Raw genomic sequence first — 19,302 nt, 5'->3', positions numbered from 1 at the left:
CTTATATTTGTTCTATAAATCCAGAGAGAGGGAGAGAGAGAGAGAGGCATCAGAATTATTGATCATGTAACACTCAGGTAGGTGAGTTCTTCTATATTGATTTTGTTATCAAGAGAGGCAAACCGAGGGTGAATTGGGTTGCTAAATACATTAAAAATCAACACAATAAATATAAACCAAAAGCTCCAATGTCATGAATAAATACACTGACAATGTATATACTGAAAGTAAGTGTCAATGATAAAGTTAATATTAAGCAAACCCAAGGGATTGGCTAAGTGGTAAAGACTAGGATAAGATCCAAGGTCTCGAGTTCTCGTCACCCAAGGGGCCACTGGAGGTTTGCTCGATTGTTAACTTCAAGACTCTAGGATTAGTTGAGGTGTGCACAATATGGCCCAGGCACCATCAAAATATATATACACAAATATTAAGCAAGATAAGAGAGTAGAGAGGAGATAAAGCAAACACGAGAAAAAAAAAAATTTCCCTTGTTTTTGCAGTGTTTTTGATGATGTTGGATGTTGATGAATGTTTCTTAGATTGTATTGATGTATTAGATGGTGTCTCTTTTGACTCGTGATTTATGTATTTTGGTGGATGATCTATTCATAATTAAACTTAAATGCTTTAAATACTTTCTACATTTGTGATGTAACGGTTTATGATTGATGAAATAATATTTTGTATGCTAAATAAATGTTTAAATTATGTTTTTATTTTTTATTTTTGAATTAATTACTTAAAAGTCCTATTTACAAATGTTATGGTAACTCAGGTCTTATCTAAGAATTTTTTGGATCCAATGAGTCCTATTTAGTAAAACTGAGAATATTATCAGTTTTTCTCAATTTTTAAAACTAAGAATATTATCAAGTTTACATAATAATGTTCCAGATAATTGTTTCACTGACTTATGAAAAAAACAAAGTATGAGATTAAACTTGTTTGTTTTTCTACTTATTGGTTTGATTCAACGATCCGATAAAACTGAGAACATTATCAGTTTTTTTATTTTTAATTTTTTTCCCCAATTTTGCACATCAATATTCCATCATCATGCTCCTTTATAGACACACAATTTTCAGTTTTGCACAAAAAAATAATTCAATTTTTTCAAAAAATAAAAATAAAAATTTGTGCACATATTTTTTTTTTCTTTTCAATTTGAAAGTTGATATTTTAAAGTTTTGAAAATCAAAATAAATGTCAAATCATCATGTTCCTTTATAGATAATCATAAATGATGAATAATCATTGTTTGAAGGGGTAATTCCAATTATTAAAAATTTAATGGGACTTGAAGGTCCAAAAAATCTTAGTTAGGACTTAATGAACTATAAGTTCATAAATTGAGACATGTGTGTAAATGCCCCTTTATTTTTTTTTGTTGAATTAATGTTAGTTTTCATTATTTTTTGTTGTTTGTGGATTTTATATTGATATACATAGAAAATTAAATAAATTAATTTTTTTGTTGTTGTATCCTTATCGTGTGTGTAACTTGATTTTTTGAAAATTGCATTGTCCTGGGTATGAGTCTGTGCTTCTCAACAACTAAAATTGGGTCTAACACTTACGATGCTATAAGGTACCTTCTTTGTATCTTGTGAGAGCTAAAGGTCTAGGTAACACCTCTAGTGTGACATCCTTGTTCTGTAATATGTTAATTGGTCCTTAATATGAGTATGATTATGTGTTTAATATGATTTTGTGTGCCATTATGTGAAAATATGTAGTTTTAAATTCCTATCTGTTCACCGTAAGAATATCTGTTTGATTATCTGCTTTAGAAATTAAATTGAAGGCCTTATCGGCCACAGAACCCGAAATTGATTGCGCCATTGTGATTAGCGTAATTTTTAGAGCTTACGGTGAAATTTAATTGGAAATTGATTCGGATCAGATTAAATTGATTAAATTAGTAAATTGGTGCTCAATTATTTTTAATATTAAGAATTTTGATTAAAAGAGCTTTTAGTGGGCCACTTTCACTCAAACTCCCTCTTTAGTTTATTTTGGCTGATTTTTGACTCTAAGAGTAGAGAGAGGGTCGGCTAGAGAGGATGAGAGAAGAAGAATTGTGTTTGGCTCAAGTTTGTGAAGAATTGGAGGATTAAACTTAAGATTTTGCTATAGATTGGGAGAATTAAACTCCTAGGTGAGTATTTCATGGTTTCTAGTTGTAATTTTGTGTATTCAAGCTAGTTGGGTAATCAAGAGTAAGTTTGACATGAAATTGGGTTAGTTTTGTTGAATTGAAGGTCAATGTATGCATGCATGTGTGTAATTGCTTTGGATTTGCATGTTTGACCACAAAATGTATGATCCATGTAAGATTTTGGTTAGAATTCATGCTTATGATCACCATTTGCACCACTTGAGCTGATAAGGAGAGTTATATCTCACATGCATGTACAATTTATAAGAATATGAGCTTGAATGCATGAAATTGTTATGTTGGAGGTGAATTTGGTGTAGATTGGGACATGCATGTGATTAATTGGTGAGATTGAGCTTTATTGGGTTGTAATTTGGGGTTTATACCATGTTAGTACAAGTGTATTTGAAGTTTGAGCTATTGCATGCAAGAAATGTTGGTTAGAATGTCGAATTGAAGCTCAAGAACATGTTTTGGATTTTTTAGAATTTTGATGTCCGCTTGAGCGGGGAAACCGCTGCTCGAGCGTGAAATTCGTGTTCCCAGTATTTTCTGCAGACATGGTGTCCGCTCGAGCGGGGAGCCATGTAGAGAGGCCTTCCGCTCGAGCGCCAGAGTTCGAGATCAAGCGTAAATTTGACATATCCAGTACTTTTGCAGGCCTCAAGGGTCCGCTCGAGCGGGGGGAGTCCACGCTCGAGCGGGGACCCTATTTTCTGAAATTTTGAAAAGACATTTTGTGTTTCGTTTTCTGTTCTCTTTCACTTCTAAGTACTCTTAGGCATGCATTGAGTATTGTAATTGAGTTAAAGAGATAAGAATGAAGCCTAAAGAGGAAAATGTGAATTTAGAACGGATCGAATTGTTTGTGACCCTTTTGTGTTCATGGAATGTGTAGGGTCGAGCTCCAGGGCAAACCAACCAACCGATCACTGTGAGTAATATCTTAACAGAGATATTTGAAAGATGTTGTTGTCCAATTGCTTACTTCTATGTAAGTTTTATAAGTTTATTGATTTGATTGGCGGACAATGTTTGCTATACCAAATGAGTGGGCCAGAGGCCGTTTTGACAAGAATGAATGGGCCGGAGGCCGTTTTGACATGAATGAATGGGCCAGAGGCCGTTTTGACATGAACGAATGGGCCAGAGGCCATTTCGACATGAACGAGTGAATGGGCCAAAGGCCATTTTGACACAAATGAAAGTTTGAATGGGCCAAAGGCTAGTTTGTTTGGAACTGCAGTCACTTGACCTAAATTGTGTATATATGTTAAATAGAAATATGAATTAGACCTAAGGCCGTTTGAAGCATGTTGTTCTACATATTGTTTGCATAGCTTCTTTAATTGATATTAATCACTGGGCTTTCGCTCACGCTCATTCATGTGTTTGTAGGTGAGCTAAGGGAAGTCCAAACCCAGCTCCAGTGAAGTCTATGTGGAACAACAAAGGTTTTGGGAGAGTCAGCCCTTGTGTCTCACGCACGAGACCCGTCTTCGCCCTTTTGTTATGTATTTATATTTTGCCGTATTGGCGAAGACTTTGCATCTGTTGTATATAGTCGTGATGGGTTGACTTAGACTTACATGATCCTGTATGTACAGAACCTTATATAGTACATATTTTGTTGTGAGTTATTAATATGCATATGTATGTTTTGTTATGATGTGCCATGTAAGCACAACTCTATGGACAAAGTTTTAAATTGCTTCCGTTTAGCCCCCATTAACTCTGTTAAAATACGTTTGGTTTGGTTTGAGGCCGTAGGTAATCTCATGGTTATTGGCCGGTTATGTCCTTAACCCACGGGGGCGGGTTCGGGTCATGACAGAGTGGTATCAAAGTACGAGTTAATAACTCACGCACTTGTCCGAAAGAGCAATAAACGTCTAGAAAAGATCTAGGATGCATTCATATGATAAGTATGAATTTGGAAGCACCGAGAATATGCTTAAGTGTTTTGATTTGAACAATTATGTGCTATAAATTGTGATTTACTTGCATTGCAAATTATTTGACTACATATGCTCTCTAGTATATGCATATTTGTGGAATTTTTGTATAAAGTATAATGTAAGTTTAATCAGATGGTGAGAACAAGAGGTGATAAGATAGAAGAGTCCTCTACTGCCAGAATAGATAGAATGGAGAGATTGATTCAGGAAATGACAGAAACATTGAGGCAACAATAGGAATGGCAACAACAGTGGCAGCAACCACATCCTCCACTCCCACCTCTGGCACCACTCGTGCCAGATAATCAGAATGATGATCGGATAATAGCTCTTACCAAAGAATTCAAGAAAATGAAACCACCACAGTTCCACGAGGGACTAGATCCGTTGAAAGCCGAAGCATGGGTTCTCGGCATTAGATCCGTTGAAAGCCGAAGCATGGGTTCTCGGCATTGAGAAATTGTTTGAAGTGTTCCCTTGCTCGGAGACACAGAAAGTGCTTCTAGCCACTTATATGCTAGAAGATGAGGCAAGAAAATGGTGGATGTTAATGCGAGAAATCACAAGGATGTTGATTGGGTGAAATTTTTGAAGATTTTCTATGACAAGTACTTCCCGCAGTGTGTTCGGGATAGGAAAGTAGCAGAGTTCATGGAACTTAGGCAAGACAGCATGACTGTAGCTGAATATGAGGCTAAATTCACTGAATTGGCAAGGTTTGCACCACACGTGATTGATACGGACTATAAGAAGGCGAGGCATTTTGAAGGTGGACTTCGAAGCGACATTTTGGAAAGAGTGAATGTTTTGAAGCTAGAAACCTACATTGGGGTGCTAGACAGGGCCATCATATCAGAGGCTAACACAGCTAGACAGGCTAGGCTAACGACAGAATGGAAAGGCAACAAAAGGCAAGGCTTCTTTTCAAAAAAGAAATTTCTGAAAAAGCAAAACACGGGCTCCTCAAATACTTCGAATTCTTCCTGAGACACAGCTCCCATGTGCAACATTTGTAGCAAAAGGCACCGTGGAGTTTGTTACCGTGCATCAGGAGCCTGCTTCAAATGTGGGAAACAAGGGCATATGGCCCGAGATTATAATCAGAATGGTGGGAAGATAGCTGCTAGTTCCACTGCATCGATCCCAAAGCCAGGAAATACTTTGAGATCTGCTACCACCGGGGATACCGTGAGATAGGAGAGAGTTTTTGCACTTGTTCCGGGCGATACACGGAATGCCAACGCAGTTGTCTCAGGTACTATTTCTATATGTAATCAGGATGCTTTTGTGTTAATTGATTCCGGATCCACACACTCTTTTGTGACATATGCATTTGCATCTAGACTGAATAGATCCTTAGAATTATGCCATATCTGCTATGTGTGTCTGCTCCATCTGGGGAATCTGTATTGTGTGAATCTATATACCGATTTTGTGATATGCGTGTTGAGGATGCTATCCTATATGTGGATTTGTTGCCCTTGAATTTTAGACATTTTGATGTAATTTTGGACATGAATTGGTTGACCAAATATTGTGCCACCATTGATTGTGTGACAAAACGGGTTGTGTTTAAACCACCAGAACAAAAAGAGATTGTGTTTGTGGGTAATGGGGTAGTGCCTCTATCTTATTTGATATTTGCAATGAAAGCATGTAAACTGATCAGGAAAGGGTGCTAGGGTTATTTGTGCTTTGTGTTGTCTGAACAAACTGTGAATGTTGAATTGAATGACATCCCTATTGTTAGAGAATTTCCAGATGTGTTTCCAAATGAATTACCAGGGGAATTGGTAGACAGGGAGAGAGAGTTCACTATTGAAACTGTGCCAGGCACCCAGTCCATTTCTAAAACTCCTTACAGAATGGCTACTGCTGAAATGAAAGAATTGAAAGAACAGTTGCAAGACTTGCTTGACAAGGGGTTTATTCGACCTAGCACTTCGCCTTGGGGTGCACCAGTATTGTTTGTGGAAAAGAAGGATGAAACTTTGCATTTGTGCATCGATTATCGGGAATTGAACAAGGTAACAATAAAGAACAAATATCCCCTACCTCGTATTGATGACTTATTTGACCAGTTGTAGGGATCACAGGTGTTTTCTAAAATAGATTTGAGATTCGGGTATCATCAGTTGAAAGTTAAGGCAGAAAATGTTGAGAAAACTGCGTTCAGAACGAGGTATGGACATTTTGAGTTTCTTGTTATGCCATTTGGAGTGACTAATGCTCCGGTAGCATTTATGAACTTAATGAACCGAATTTTTAAAACCTACCTTGACGAATTTGTTGTGGTTTTTATTGATGACATTTTGATATATTCCAAAGATAGACTTGAATATGAACGCCATTTGAGAACTGTCCTACAAATACTTCGGGAAAGGAAATTATTTGCTAAGCTAAAGAAATGTGAGTTTTGGTTGGATGAAGTTGTTTTCTTAGGGCATGTAATCAAGAAGGAAGGAATTTCAGTGGACTTGCAGAAAATAGAGGCGATTGTGAGTTGGCCTACACCGACCAGTGTGACAGAAGTCCGTAGTTTCATGGGCTTAGCTGGGTACTACAGGAGGTTTGTGAAGGACTTTTCGAAATTAGCTGTGCCTCTTACCCAATTGACATGAAAAGGGCAACCGTTTGAATGGAACGACGAAAGGGAAGCTACATTTCATGAACTGAAAACAAGATTGACCATTGCACCAATTTTGACACTACCTTCAGGTACGGAAAATTTCGTAATTTTCAGTGATGCGTCTTATAAAGGTTTGGGTTGTGTGTTAATACAGAACGGAAAGGTTATTGCTTACGCCTCCCGACAGTTGAGGCCACACGAGAAGAATTATCCAACACACGACCTAGAATTGGCCGCAGTTGTTTTTGCTTTGAAAATCTGGCGGCATTATCTGTATGGAGCAAAGTGTGAAGTCTACACGGATCACAAAAGTCTGAAATACTTCTTCACGCAGGAGTTGAATATGCGGCAGAGGAGATGGCTGGAACTGATAAAGGATTTTGATTTAGAGATTCAGTATCACCTCGGGAAAGCTAACACAGTTGCTGATGTCTTGAGCAAAAAATCAACAGGGAGTATGGCTTGTTTGCTTACTGAACAGAAAGAGATCTTGCAAGATTTTGAGAAGTCTGAAATTGAAGTGGTAATGTGTGAACAGGGCGGATTGATAGCCGCTATTACAGCCGAGCCGACAATCATTGACGAAATCAAGCAGAAGCAGAAAGAGGATGAATTCCTCAAGAAAGTGATTGATGAATTTGAGACAAGTCCGAAAGCAGAGTTTGGCATTGAGAATAAAATGTTGAGATTTTGGAACAGAATGTGTGTCCCAGATATTCCGGAACTAAGGAAGAGGGTTTTAGATGAAGCCCACAGATCCGTATTAGCTATGCATCCGGGTAATAATAAAATGTATTGGGATTTGAAACAAACCTATTGGTGGCCTTAAATGAAGAAAGAGATTGCAGAATTTGTGTCCAAGTGTCTTCAATGTCAGCAAGTCAAAGCTGAACATCAGAAATCGGGCGGTTTATTTCAACCTCTTCCTATTCCTGAATGGAAGTGGGAGCATGTGACTATAGATTTCGTTGTTGGCCTACCTTGGACTTCTCGAGGTATGGATTCTATTTGGGTTGTTGTTGATAGACTGACTAAATCTGTACATTTTCTACCAGTTAGAATCACGTTTAATGCTTATAGACTGGTTACCATTTATGTTGATGAGATTGTCCGTTTACACGGAGTTCCGGTATCCATTGTGTCGGATAGAGATCTGAAATTTGTATCTAGATTGTGGAAGAGTTTGTAGGAAGCTATGGGGACAAAACTAAGATTCAGTACTGCATTCCACCCACAGACTGATGGGCAATCAGAACGAACAATACAGACTTTGGAAGATATGTTTCGGATGTGTGCTTTGGATTTTCAGGGGAGTTGGGAAGACTATTTGCCACTTACAGAGTTTGCATACAATAATAGCTTCCACTCCAGCATCGGTATGGCACCATACGAGGCTTTGTATGGTAGAAGGTGTAGATCACCTATTTGGTCGAGGATAGAGATTTACTTGGGCCTGAAATTGTGCAAGACACTTCTGAGAAAATCAAGATTATTCGGCAGAGGCTCAAAACAGCTCAGGACCGACAAAAGAATTATGCTGACGTTCGAAGGAGACCTCTAGAGTATGAGGTCGGTGATCACATGATTATCCGTGTGTCCCCAATGAAAGGCCAAGTCAGGTTTGGAAAGAAGGGCAAGCAGTCGCCCCGTTATATTGGGCCGTTTCAGATTCTGGAAAGTCTTGGCCCAGTGGCCTATAGAGTTGCTTTGCCACTGGGATTTGAACAAATCCATAATGTGTTTCATGTGTCGATGTTGAGGGGTTACCTCCGAGACCCGTTTCATGTGATTGATTATCACCGGGTAGCCATTGATGAAAATATGGAATACGCCGAATGGCTGGAACGAATTGTCGACCGGTAAGTGAAACAGTTGAGGAGCAAGTCCATCTCAATGGTGAAAGTGGAATGGAAAGAATACTATGGGACGGATGCTACATGGGAAAAAGAGGAGGAAATGCGACTACGCTATCCACATTTGTTTCTCGACGAAGGTAAAATAAGTTTGGAGGACCAAACTTCCTAAAGGGGAGAAGACTGTGATATTCCTGTTCCGTAATATATTAATTGGTCCTTAATATGAGTATGATTAATATAATTTTGTGTGCCATTATGTGAAAATATGTGGTTTTGAATTTCTATCTGTTCACCGTAGGAATATCTGTTTGATTATCTGCTTTGGAAATTAAATTGAAGGCCTTATCGGCCACAGAACCCGAAATTGATTGCGCCATTGTGATTAGCGTAATTTTTAGAGCTTACGGTGAAATTTAATTGGAAATTGATTCGGATCAGATTAAATTAGTAAATTGGTGCTCAATTATTTTTAATATTAAGAATTTTGATTAAAAGAGCTTTTGGTGGGCCACTTTCACTCAAACTCCCTCTTTAGTTTATTTTGGCTGATTTTTGACTCTAAGAGTAGAGAGAGGGTCGGCTAGAGAGGGTGAGAGAAGAAGAATTGTGTTTGGCTCAAGTTTGTGAAGAATTTGAGGATTAAACTCAAGATTTTGCTATAGATTGGGAGAATTAAACTCCTAGGTGAGTATTTCATGGATTCTAGTTATAATTTTGTGTATTCAAGCTAGTTGGGTAATCAAGAGTAAGTTTGACATGAAATTGGGTTAGTTTTGTTGAATTGAAGGTCAATGTATGCATGCATGTGTGTAATTGCTTTGGATTTGCATGTTTGACCACAAAATGTATGATCCATGTAAGATTTTGGTTAGAATTCATGCTTGTGATCACTATTTGCACCACTTGAGTTGATAAGGAGAGTTATATCTCACATGCATGTACAATTTATAAGAATATGAGCTTGAATGTATGAAATTGTTATGTTGGAGGTGAATTTGGTGTAGATTGGGACATGCATGTGATTAATTGGTGAGATTGAGCTTCATTGGGTTGTAATTTGGGGCTTATACCATGTTAGTACAAGTGTATTTGAAGTTTGAGCTATTGCATGTAAGAAATGTTGGTTAGAATGTCGAATTGAAGCTCAAGAACATGTTTTGGATTTTCCAGAATTTTGATGTCCGCTCGAGCGGGGAAACCGCTGCTTGAGCGTGAAATTCGTGTTCCCAGTATTTTCTGCAGACATGGTGTCCGTTCGAGCGGGGAAGTTAACGCTCGAGCGGGGAGCCATGTAGAGAGGCCTTCCGTTCGAGCGCCAGAGTTCGAGATCAAGCGTACGAGGTTGAATATGAACAAAACATACACTACCAAAAACCAGAGGCGGAAGGGAAGAAGTGTGATAAGTCATAGGAAGAAGTTCAAGAGGAATTTGAAAGTTAAGGACACCAGAGGGCATACGGTTGATAAGGTAAAAGACATAGGAACTTTCATGGTAAACAAGAAAGAGCGAGCAACTTCAAGGAGGTGGCCATTCTTGCGTTTAGCAACTCCATTCTGCTCAGGAGTGCCAACACAACTAGTCTCATAAAGAATGCCATTCTCCTCGAGGTATGCCCTGAAAGCTCCATCAACATATTCAGTTCCATTATCACTTCAAAGAATTTTGATAGTAGCATCGAAGAGATTGGACATCATTTTATGAAAAATTTTGAAGCACGAGAAAACCTCATTTTTAGTTCAAAGTAAATAAATCCAAGTCATACGGGAATAATAATCAATAAACGTGACAAACCACTGATAATCAGAGATAGAAACCACAAGGGAAGGACCCCACACATTGGTATGAATAAGCATAAAAGGAAAAGTACTTCGTCTATTAATTGCAGGATAACAAGTACGTTTATGCTTAGCAAGCTCACAAGTATCACCAACAAAGTTATTCCTAGGACAATCTTGAACTAATGAAGGAAAAAATTTCTCTAAAATACTAAAGGAAGGATGCCCCAAACGACAATGCCACTGATGAAGAAGATGAAGGGAGGAGCCGGAAGTGCATTGAAGAGCCTGAGAGGACAAAGTTGATGTAGGAGGAATGCCATCCAGAAAGTACAATCCACCTTGTGCTTTACCACTGCCAATCATTTTCCTCGTAGCCAGTTCCTGAAAGACACAATGAGTCGGAAAAAAGGTTACAGAGCAATTGAGAGCAGTAGTAATGCTACTAACAGAAAGTAAGTGGAAAAATTATGAACATGAAGAACAGATGAAAGAGAAAGTAAAGAGGTGCAATGAACTGAATCCTTGCCGGAGATAGCGGATAAAGCGCTATCAGCCACTCTAACCTTATCTCGCCCAGAACCAGGGGAATAAGAATGGAAAAGATTGGAAGTACCCGTTATGTAATCGGTAGCACCGGAATCAATGATCCAAGGAGACGACGAAGAGGTACTAAGTGCACTAGTAAAAATACCTGTGTGGGCAAAGTTGGAAGAGGCAGAAGAGAAAGGAGATAAGGTAGATGAAGAATCAAGTTGAGCCATCAGACGTCTGAGAGTGTGAAGCTCATCTTGGGAAATAGAGCCAGTGTCACCCGAGGCATTAGCAGTAGTACTTGAGGACAAACACCACGACCACAACCACAGCCTCAAGTAGGCCGACCATGCAACTTCCAACAGTGCTCTTTATCATGTCTATCTTTTTCACAATAATCACACTTCAACGGGTCCTGATCAACCAAGGGACCCTTACCACCACCTTGAGGCTGACTAGGCTGAGTATCACGTGACTTTGGGGCTGCAACCATCGCTAAGCGATCCTGAATACGGACATGCACCATAGCACTACGATGACTCTCCTCCTATTGTACCAGTGCATAAGTCTCGCGCAATGTGGGAAACGGGGAGCGACCCAACACCTGAACCCGGTATCTGATCATACTCCAAATTCATGCTAGCAAGAAAGTCATACACCCTCTCCTTCTCTAGAGCTTGTTGAAACATAATGGCATCCGTGGATCAAACTAGCTGGAAAATCTGGTAGTAATCTAGTTCTTATCATAAACCACTTAACTCAGCATAGTAGACTGCAAGAGGGCATCCTTCTGATCTAAGCTCCTCTTCTTTCTCAATTTATAGGCTTGTGCATCATTACCCTATTGAGAATACATCTGAGATGCGACTATTCAGATCTTGTAAGTAGTATCCATCAAGAGAAAAGTCTGATTAATGGTAGGCTCAATAGAATTGATTAGCCAGGTCATAACTAAAGCATTCTCAAAAATCCATTGAGCAGATAAAACACTATCTTCAGTAGGTTGCTTGGTACTACTGGTAATATAGCCAGTCAAACATCGGGCGACAATGGCAAGACTACAGGAGTGGGACCAAATCAAGTAATTGGTACCATTAAGCTTGACCGGACTAATCTAGAGAGAAGAACTATCACCAAGAGTCATACCATGACTCAGTCCACTATCCTCCTTGCCCCTAGAGTCTTGACCCTCGCTTTCAGCCATGAGATGAGAGAAAGATGGTGCAGAAACACAAGCAGGATATCAAACAAGTCCTGAAAACACCTAACTAGCACAACAACTCACCTTCTAAGGCTGAAATAGTGCAAGATAATCCCAGAACAAAGCAACAAGATAAACTAGGAGCCCGAAAATCGAAGTAGACTATCTAAAACTCAAAAAAAATCCAAGGTAGGGCCAAAATACATCAAAACAGGGACAACAAACCCCTCTATTGTTACAGTCGACTCCCCAAGATGTGAGGGGAAGGGAAAAAACCAACCGAAAAGAGCTCAAACAGTGACTTTCGAAAAATCACCCAGTTTGGACGAAAAAAAAATAAAATAGAAAAAGCAATCAATAATAAGCAAAAAATCAAAAGAAGATTATAAGGTACATACCCATTAGATTTCGAGCATAATGCAACCTTCTTTTTTTTTTAATTTTAATTTTTTTTTTTTTTTTTACACGCACAAGGATACAAGAAACAAGGAGGGAAGAATGAAAGGAACAATCTTCAAGGAGGAAAATATAGCTTTGATACTATGTTGAATGTATTGAATGTATAGATGAGAAGAAGTTGTAGAATGAGAGAGAGAGAGAGAGAGAAACCAGTGTTATTAAAGGTGCGCCTAGGCGTGCGCCTAGGCTCAAGTCCCATTCAAGCCCAAGGTTTGTGCCTTGTAGTGCTCCAGGCCAAGCGACTTCAATAAGGCGCGCCTGGGCCCAAGGTTTGTGCTTTGTAGTGTTCTAGGCCAGGCGACTTCAATAAGGCACACGACTGGTCCAAGGCACAGTAAAGCCCAAGTCTTGAGGGTTTTTTTTATTGTTGTTTTAATTGGTTTTGTTTAAAATCTGATCATTGATTTAAGATGATGCAGCTACAAAAGATCCCTACTCTTCTTACACATGCCAATACATTGGGCATTCAACCATAAATCAATGATAAAAGAAAAATTAGCCCTAAATCCTAATATCTGAAGAACACTTTATTATACTGCATGCCTTCATTATTCAGTCCAGCAAATCCAGAAATTATTCTTCACGTTGTTGTCTTTTTTTTCCCTTTCTCTTCTTATGTTTTTGTCTCATTCTCTTCTTGTCCACATTATTGTCTTCTCTATTTTTCTCCTCTACGTTGCTATCTTCTTTTTCACATGGTTGTGATGATGTTGCTTTCTTCTTCTTCCATTTTCTTATGCTTATTCTCTAGACTTCTTTTCTTTCTCATCATTCTTTAGACTGATCTATTCCCCTCCCCCCCCCCCCCCCCCCCCTCTTATTCTTCTTCTCCCCCCTCATTTTATTCATGTTTTTATGTTCAATTTTGAAATATTGTTCATTTGTCTATTTTGAAATAGTGGTATTTGTTGGTATATATATTTTTAAATGTTTAAGATTTCATTTTGTTTATGTTGAACCCTAAATTGTTTATTTATATTAAATTATATATTTTTTTACGTATAAGGTGCGCCTCGCTTTGGTGAAGCCTGCGCCTCGCCTTGCGCCTAGGCCCTAGGAGACCTTGGCTCCTTGGTGTACCTATCGCCTTTAATAACATTGAGAAACGGTTGTTGTATATTATTGATTAAAAAACATAGGGTTTCCCCTTTACAACTATTTATAATAATAGACATAAAGACCAAACTACCCCTAACACTTAACAATGATCTTTTTTTCTTTATAGTAATTATTTCCTTATCAGAACTCTACTATTGCTTGTAGGTAGTTCATATCTATGGCTCATGCTTTCAAAATTTGCATTGAGTGGTCCAACGATGTTGTTTTGTGCTTTGTGTTAAGATTTGTTTTATTATTTCCATTCTTTTCTGATGATTCAGGGGCATCGTATACTGGCCTTATTGTTATTTTGTTTTAATTCCTTAACTAGGTACATGGCCCTGGTGCAGACATAGACATGCTTTGTGTGGGACCTCGTCATGCAACACGAGAAGTGCGATCTGCTCTTTCTTAACAATTGTGCAAAAAATTGTTCTTTCAGTCTGTAAGTGGTGTTGCTTGATGGACTTACAGATACCTTGATGGATTGTCCGCAGGAAGATTTTTTCGGTGAGCTACACAAGATGCTATCAGAGTCGCCCGAAGTAACAGAGTTGCACCCTGTACCTGATGCTCATGTTCCAGGGATGAAATTTAAGTTTAGCGGGGTTTCTATTGACCTTCTTTATGCAAAGTTATCACTTTGGGTTGTCCCTGAAGTAAGCCTCTTATTGTGCTTTTATGTCTCCCTTTGAAGCATGCCTTAAGTTTTTATTCTTTGTTACAGTTGCAGTAGTGGCTAGGTAACTTAATTTGTCCCCTTGCCTATCACCTTGGTGAATGCTCCGACGCTGGAACCATGATTAAGTGATTTATGACTTACATGACTGGCAGTGATTTGCAACATGGACATGACACTGCATGATGCATTTGTATTGATATATTTGAAGATGGGTGCGGGAATATGTGTGTTATATCATACATATGCACAGCCATACTTTAGAAATTTTAGTGCAAGCACTCAATTTGATTTTCGCTTAGGATTATATTTTTTTCTTTATGCTAAAATGAAGCTGTATATAAGCTTAAAGTTTATTCATTGTGATTTGGGTAGAGTTCAAGTGTCTAGAATTATGAGTTCTATTTTATCATTTTATGTTATCCATGCATCAAAGATGTGTCTGAGAGATCTCTGGGGACTGTCCAGTCTGACTTGGACATGGCTTCTTCATGTTACTGTCTGTTTCTTTAGTTGACATCTGAAGAATGAATTTATTAAGAAGAGGTGAATTGGTTGTACTTGGAGGCTGGAGTACAACATTATTTGCAGGTCCACTCTTTTGCTGTTAGTTTCTAAACTTCTAGTTATTTGTAGTAGGGTTGGCAATTTGAAGAAACACTCAGTTGACCAGAACCATATTGGGACAAGGATGGTTCGCTCATAACCATGAATTGGTGATTGGATGCGATTGTTTCCAGTCCACCTTACCTTGTAACAACCATTGAGGCATGCTTAATGTGCCATTTGAGACAAATCATGTAAAATCAAGATTTGTGTACTACACATACGTATCAAGCTGCTATGGGTTATGCTTAACTTCATTTATAAAACTAAGATTTGTTTGTCATGTTGCAATTGCTTGTTACTTTTTGAAACCTTTTTAAGGTTACCTTGTAGTGCATTTGGTGCTTATGGTTTCTAATAAGTAAGAAGTAATGATGGTGCAGGACTTGGATATTTCACAAGACTCAATTTTACAGAATGTGGATGAGCAAACAGTTCGTAGTCTTAATGGTTGTAGAGTTACTGACCAAATTCTTTGTTTGGTGCCAAATATCCTGGTTATGGTCATTGGTACTATTTTGCAATATGTGCATTTAGATATTTCTGTCCTTGTAGTATTACTTGTCTTGATTGTGTGTCTGTTTTCCATGGTGCAGAATTTCCGCACAACATTGAGATGCATGAGGTTTTGGGCAAAGCGTCGTGGTGTTTACTCTAATGTATGGGAGGATTTTCTTGATATCAGAATTATATCCTGCTTCGTACTATGTTATTCTCATACCTTACTAGTGCTCTCTTTGTCATGGGCAGGTTTTAGGGTTTTTAGGTGGTATAAATTGGGCATTGCTTGTTGCTCGTATATGCCAGCTTTATCCAAATGCACTGCCCAATATGTTAGTGTCTCGATTCTTCAGGGTTTATACGCAATGGCGTTGGCCAAATCCTGTAATGCTCTGTGATATTGAAGACAGGTCTCTTGGGCTGCAAGTTTGGGATCCTAGAAGATATCCTAAGGACAAGTTCCACTCGATGCCTATCATCACTCCTGCTTATCCTTGCATGAATTCTAGCTATAATGCATCATCAAGTACCTTGCGAATTATGACAGAAGAGTTTCAGAGGGGAAATGAAATGTGTGAGGTATGATTGCCCTAAGTTGATATTCGCTAATAGTTGAGTGGGTCTTGGTGTAATTAACCCTTGATTTTATTTCATGCCTGAAATTGATGTTTATGAGTCCTGCAGACTATGGAAGCAAACAAGGCTGATTGGAACACACTGTTTGAGCTTTATCCTTTCTTTGAAGTGTACAAAAATTATTTGCAGATTGATGTTACTGCTGCTAATATTGATGACCTGAGGAAATGGAAAGGGTGGGTTGAGTCTCGCCTTCGTCAGCTCACATTGAAGGTGAGAGAATCCTTCATCTTTCCACCATTTCCAGCTGTTCTTTTATTTATTTATTGGATTCTGGACTATTTTTATATGCTTGCCCTAATTCCTGTTGTGCATGTGCAAGTTTAGATTGAGAGACACACTTTCAACATGCTTCAGTGCCACCCACACCCCAGTGACTTTTCAGACAAATCCAAACCTTTTCATTGCTGTTACTTCATGGGCTTGCAGCGGGAACAAGGAGTTCAGGCGAAAGAAGGCAAGCAATTTGATATAAGGTTGACAGTTAAGGAATTCAAGCATGCTGTTGGCATGTACACACTCTGGAAGCCCGGAATGGAGATACATGTAAGCCACGTGAAACGGAGGAATATACCCAATTTTGTATTTCCCGGTGGAATTCGACCTCCGCGTCCTTCCAAATTGGCTGGAGAGAGTAAGCGAGTTTTGGAATCAAAGGTTCGTTGCCAACCTGAAGCAGACAAGTCAACTGAGGCAGTTTTAGATGGCGTAGATGACAGAAGGAAGAGGAAGCGAGAGGATGATAATGTAGCTACTACCATGGGAAGTTTGAGATGTAGTGCCGTCAACTCTATTGCTCCGTGTTCTACAAAAAGTAATGAAGTCGTGAGAGACAGTCCACCTGTTGGGCTTTTATCTGCTACTGATGTGTCATCAAGCACTAAAGAAGCGGAGAGCCTTGCGATTGAGAAGATCATGTCCAGTCCATATGTTGCTCACCAAGCCTTTCCAGAAGAACTCGAGGAGCTTGAAGATGACTTTGAAAATAGGAATCAAGTCAAAGATTTAGTTGGGAGCTCAAAAGGTGGGCCCATGGAGTCCTCAACAGCAAAAGAGGTAGTTACTGATACAAGTATCGATGGAGCTGGTCCTTGCTCTGGTTTGCGCTTGAAAGGGAGCTTAGAACAGCTTGAGGTATTTTCTGTTCACTCTTTTAACATTCATTGATGCATTATCCTTTTGCATAATTTGCACAAGTGACTGCCCTCTGCTTCGAACCCATAACCTCAAGGTTAGTAGGCTGATTTTTAACCACTGGACCAGTGGCGGGTTTGAAGTGCTATGTATGTACAACCTCAAGGAAGTGGGGAAAATATAAATATCACTTCTTAAGCCTGGTTTGAGTTGTTCTAGGTTCTCTGAAGTAGATTCAGTTAAATTAGAAATATCTCATCATCACAGATTTTACACAAACTAAAATGCAATTCTGCCCATTACATGTCATTGATTCAAAATGGCCTCTTTCCAACCCGTGTCACTTCTGCTATATATATGTATATATATATATTTCTTTTCTTTTCTTTTCATGTGTATGATAATTGGAATGAAGTGATAGTTGTCGATATTATTGAATCGATCTCAGGTCATTTACTGTGTACTTTGTGTTTACTTTTTATTTTTCTTTCAATATAGACTGATGAACTTGCGGCAAAATTGTCGAATGGGATCCATTCAACATCTACAGCACAACGGAAGCCACTTGTCAGGTAATAAACAATTCAGTTAATTATAATGTTTGTTTCCACGAAGAATGAAATTGTGCGTAGTGGTATTGAACTTCTTATACCTAAAACTTGTTATAAAGTTGATAACCTCAAATTCCATTTTTCACTCTTCAGGTCTGTCTAGATTCATAAATTTGAGGAATGGACTGTTGTAACTCATTGCAATTTAGTTTTATAAGATGACAATATCTAAAGATCTCGCTCTATCTCTTTTTCTTTCTTTTTTTGTGGTGGCAGATTGAACTTCACTTCCTTAGCTAAGGCTACTGATAAGAGAGAGCAGTTGAAATGAGATCCACCCTCTATAGGGTAAATCATATAGTAAATAAATACTTTATCGCCTTCTCTGTGTGTGTGTGTGTGTGTGTTTGTCCGTAATGTTTTGGGCAATTTTTCTGGGACTTTTGAGTGGTTATTGAATTCATGGCTGTTGGAATTCTGGACTTTGGTTTCTTGAGGTGGAATTTTGGCATGCATTTGGCTCTGTGTATGGCTCCTATATATGTCCTTTCCAGTAATGCTGTGATGACAATATTTTCTGATATATATTTTTAATTAAATTTGTTTATTATTGATGTGATATTATTATATATCGGTGTAATGGACCTTACTCTTCATATATTATTACTGGAAAGGTACTACGTTAGGGGCTAAGCAAATTTTGTACAAAAATTTAGTTATCTTACCTTTTATTTTATTTTAATGGGCAAATTATCACGGCAGTTCCTGTATTTTGATCCTTGTATTATTTTAGTTCTTGTAATTTCAATTGGTTAATTTTGACTTTGAATTTATGATTTTGCCTTAATTTGGTCCAATTGGTTACAATTCTTAGCATTTCGTTATGGAAAATATGTATATAAATGTCATGTGCCATATTTTTTAGGATAAAATTATAAATTTACCCAACCCAGTAAGTTAATCTCAACTAATTTAGTGATAATTTTGTTTAAAAATCACTAATGATATTATCAATTAGATTAAATTGACGCAAAATTTAAAATTAAGATTTAAAATTGAATCAATTGGAAGCATAAGGTTTAAAATGATATAAATAATAAAATATAGGGACTATTGGTGTAATTTGTCTTTTTTATTTTTAAATTTTTGGGTAAATTACTGTAATTTCTCTCAAGATTTAGAGAAAATATAATAAATTTTATAATTTTGACATAATTACATCGACTTCCTTTTTAGTAAGGTTAAATGGATTGAAATTAATATAAATGGTGTGAAAACATAAGGATAAATAAGGTAATTATATATTTTCATGTAAAATGAAATTACAACGTTATTTTTCAATTCATATAACTAATGAATTACTTATGAAAATGAGATTTTAATATGTCAAAGTTAAAATTGTGTGAATTAAAATTGTAAGAGATTTTAATATTATTATGTCAAAGTTATTGGTTTTATTGTATTGTTATAACTTTTGGGTAGGTTGGTGTAATTTACCCTTTATATTTAATTTCTTTATAGTA

The 19,302-nt window shown here is 37.9% G+C and overlaps 1 protein-coding gene across 8 annotated transcripts; it reads left to right on the top strand.

The window, feature by feature from the left end:
- The first annotated feature begins 18 nt into the window (after nt 1-18).
- On the top strand, nt 19-18,540 carry LOC114284861 (nuclear poly(A) polymerase 1). 8 transcript variants are annotated; one of them, XM_082909539.1, is made up of 11 exons: nt 1,253-3,095; nt 3,560-3,758; nt 14,004-14,066; nt 14,170-14,331; nt 15,341-15,454; nt 15,554-15,616; nt 15,708-16,037; nt 16,143-16,307; nt 16,422-17,228; nt 17,727-17,800; nt 18,056-18,540. In XM_082909539.1, the coding sequence occupies exons 3-11, from the start codon at nt 14,031-14,033 to the stop codon at nt 18,108-18,110; spliced, it is 1,806 nt and encodes a 601-aa protein (XP_082765665.1). In that variant the 5' UTR covers nt 1,253-3,095; nt 3,560-3,758; nt 14,004-14,030; the 3' UTR covers nt 18,111-18,540. The 8 variants fall into 8 exon arrangements, with proteins under 8 accessions (XP_082765666.1, XP_082765667.1, XP_082765665.1 ...); XM_082909540.1 differs by lacking the exons at nt 1,253-3,095; nt 3,560-3,758 and adding an exon at nt 19-77; XM_082909541.1 differs by lacking the exons at nt 1,253-3,095; nt 3,560-3,758 and adding an exon at nt 63-81.
- The last annotated feature ends 762 nt before the right edge of the window (nt 18,541-19,302 follow it).

Source organism: Camellia sinensis, chromosome 15 (genome assembly GCF_055761805.1).
Source record: "Camellia sinensis isolate YWXY chromosome 15, ASM5576180v1, whole genome shotgun sequence".
In the NCBI taxonomy this organism is placed as follows: Eukaryota; Viridiplantae; Streptophyta; class Magnoliopsida; order Ericales; family Theaceae; genus Camellia; species Camellia sinensis.
The sequence above is the reverse complement of the archived record's forward strand: the minus strand, read 5'-3'. Positions and strand labels throughout refer to the sequence as shown.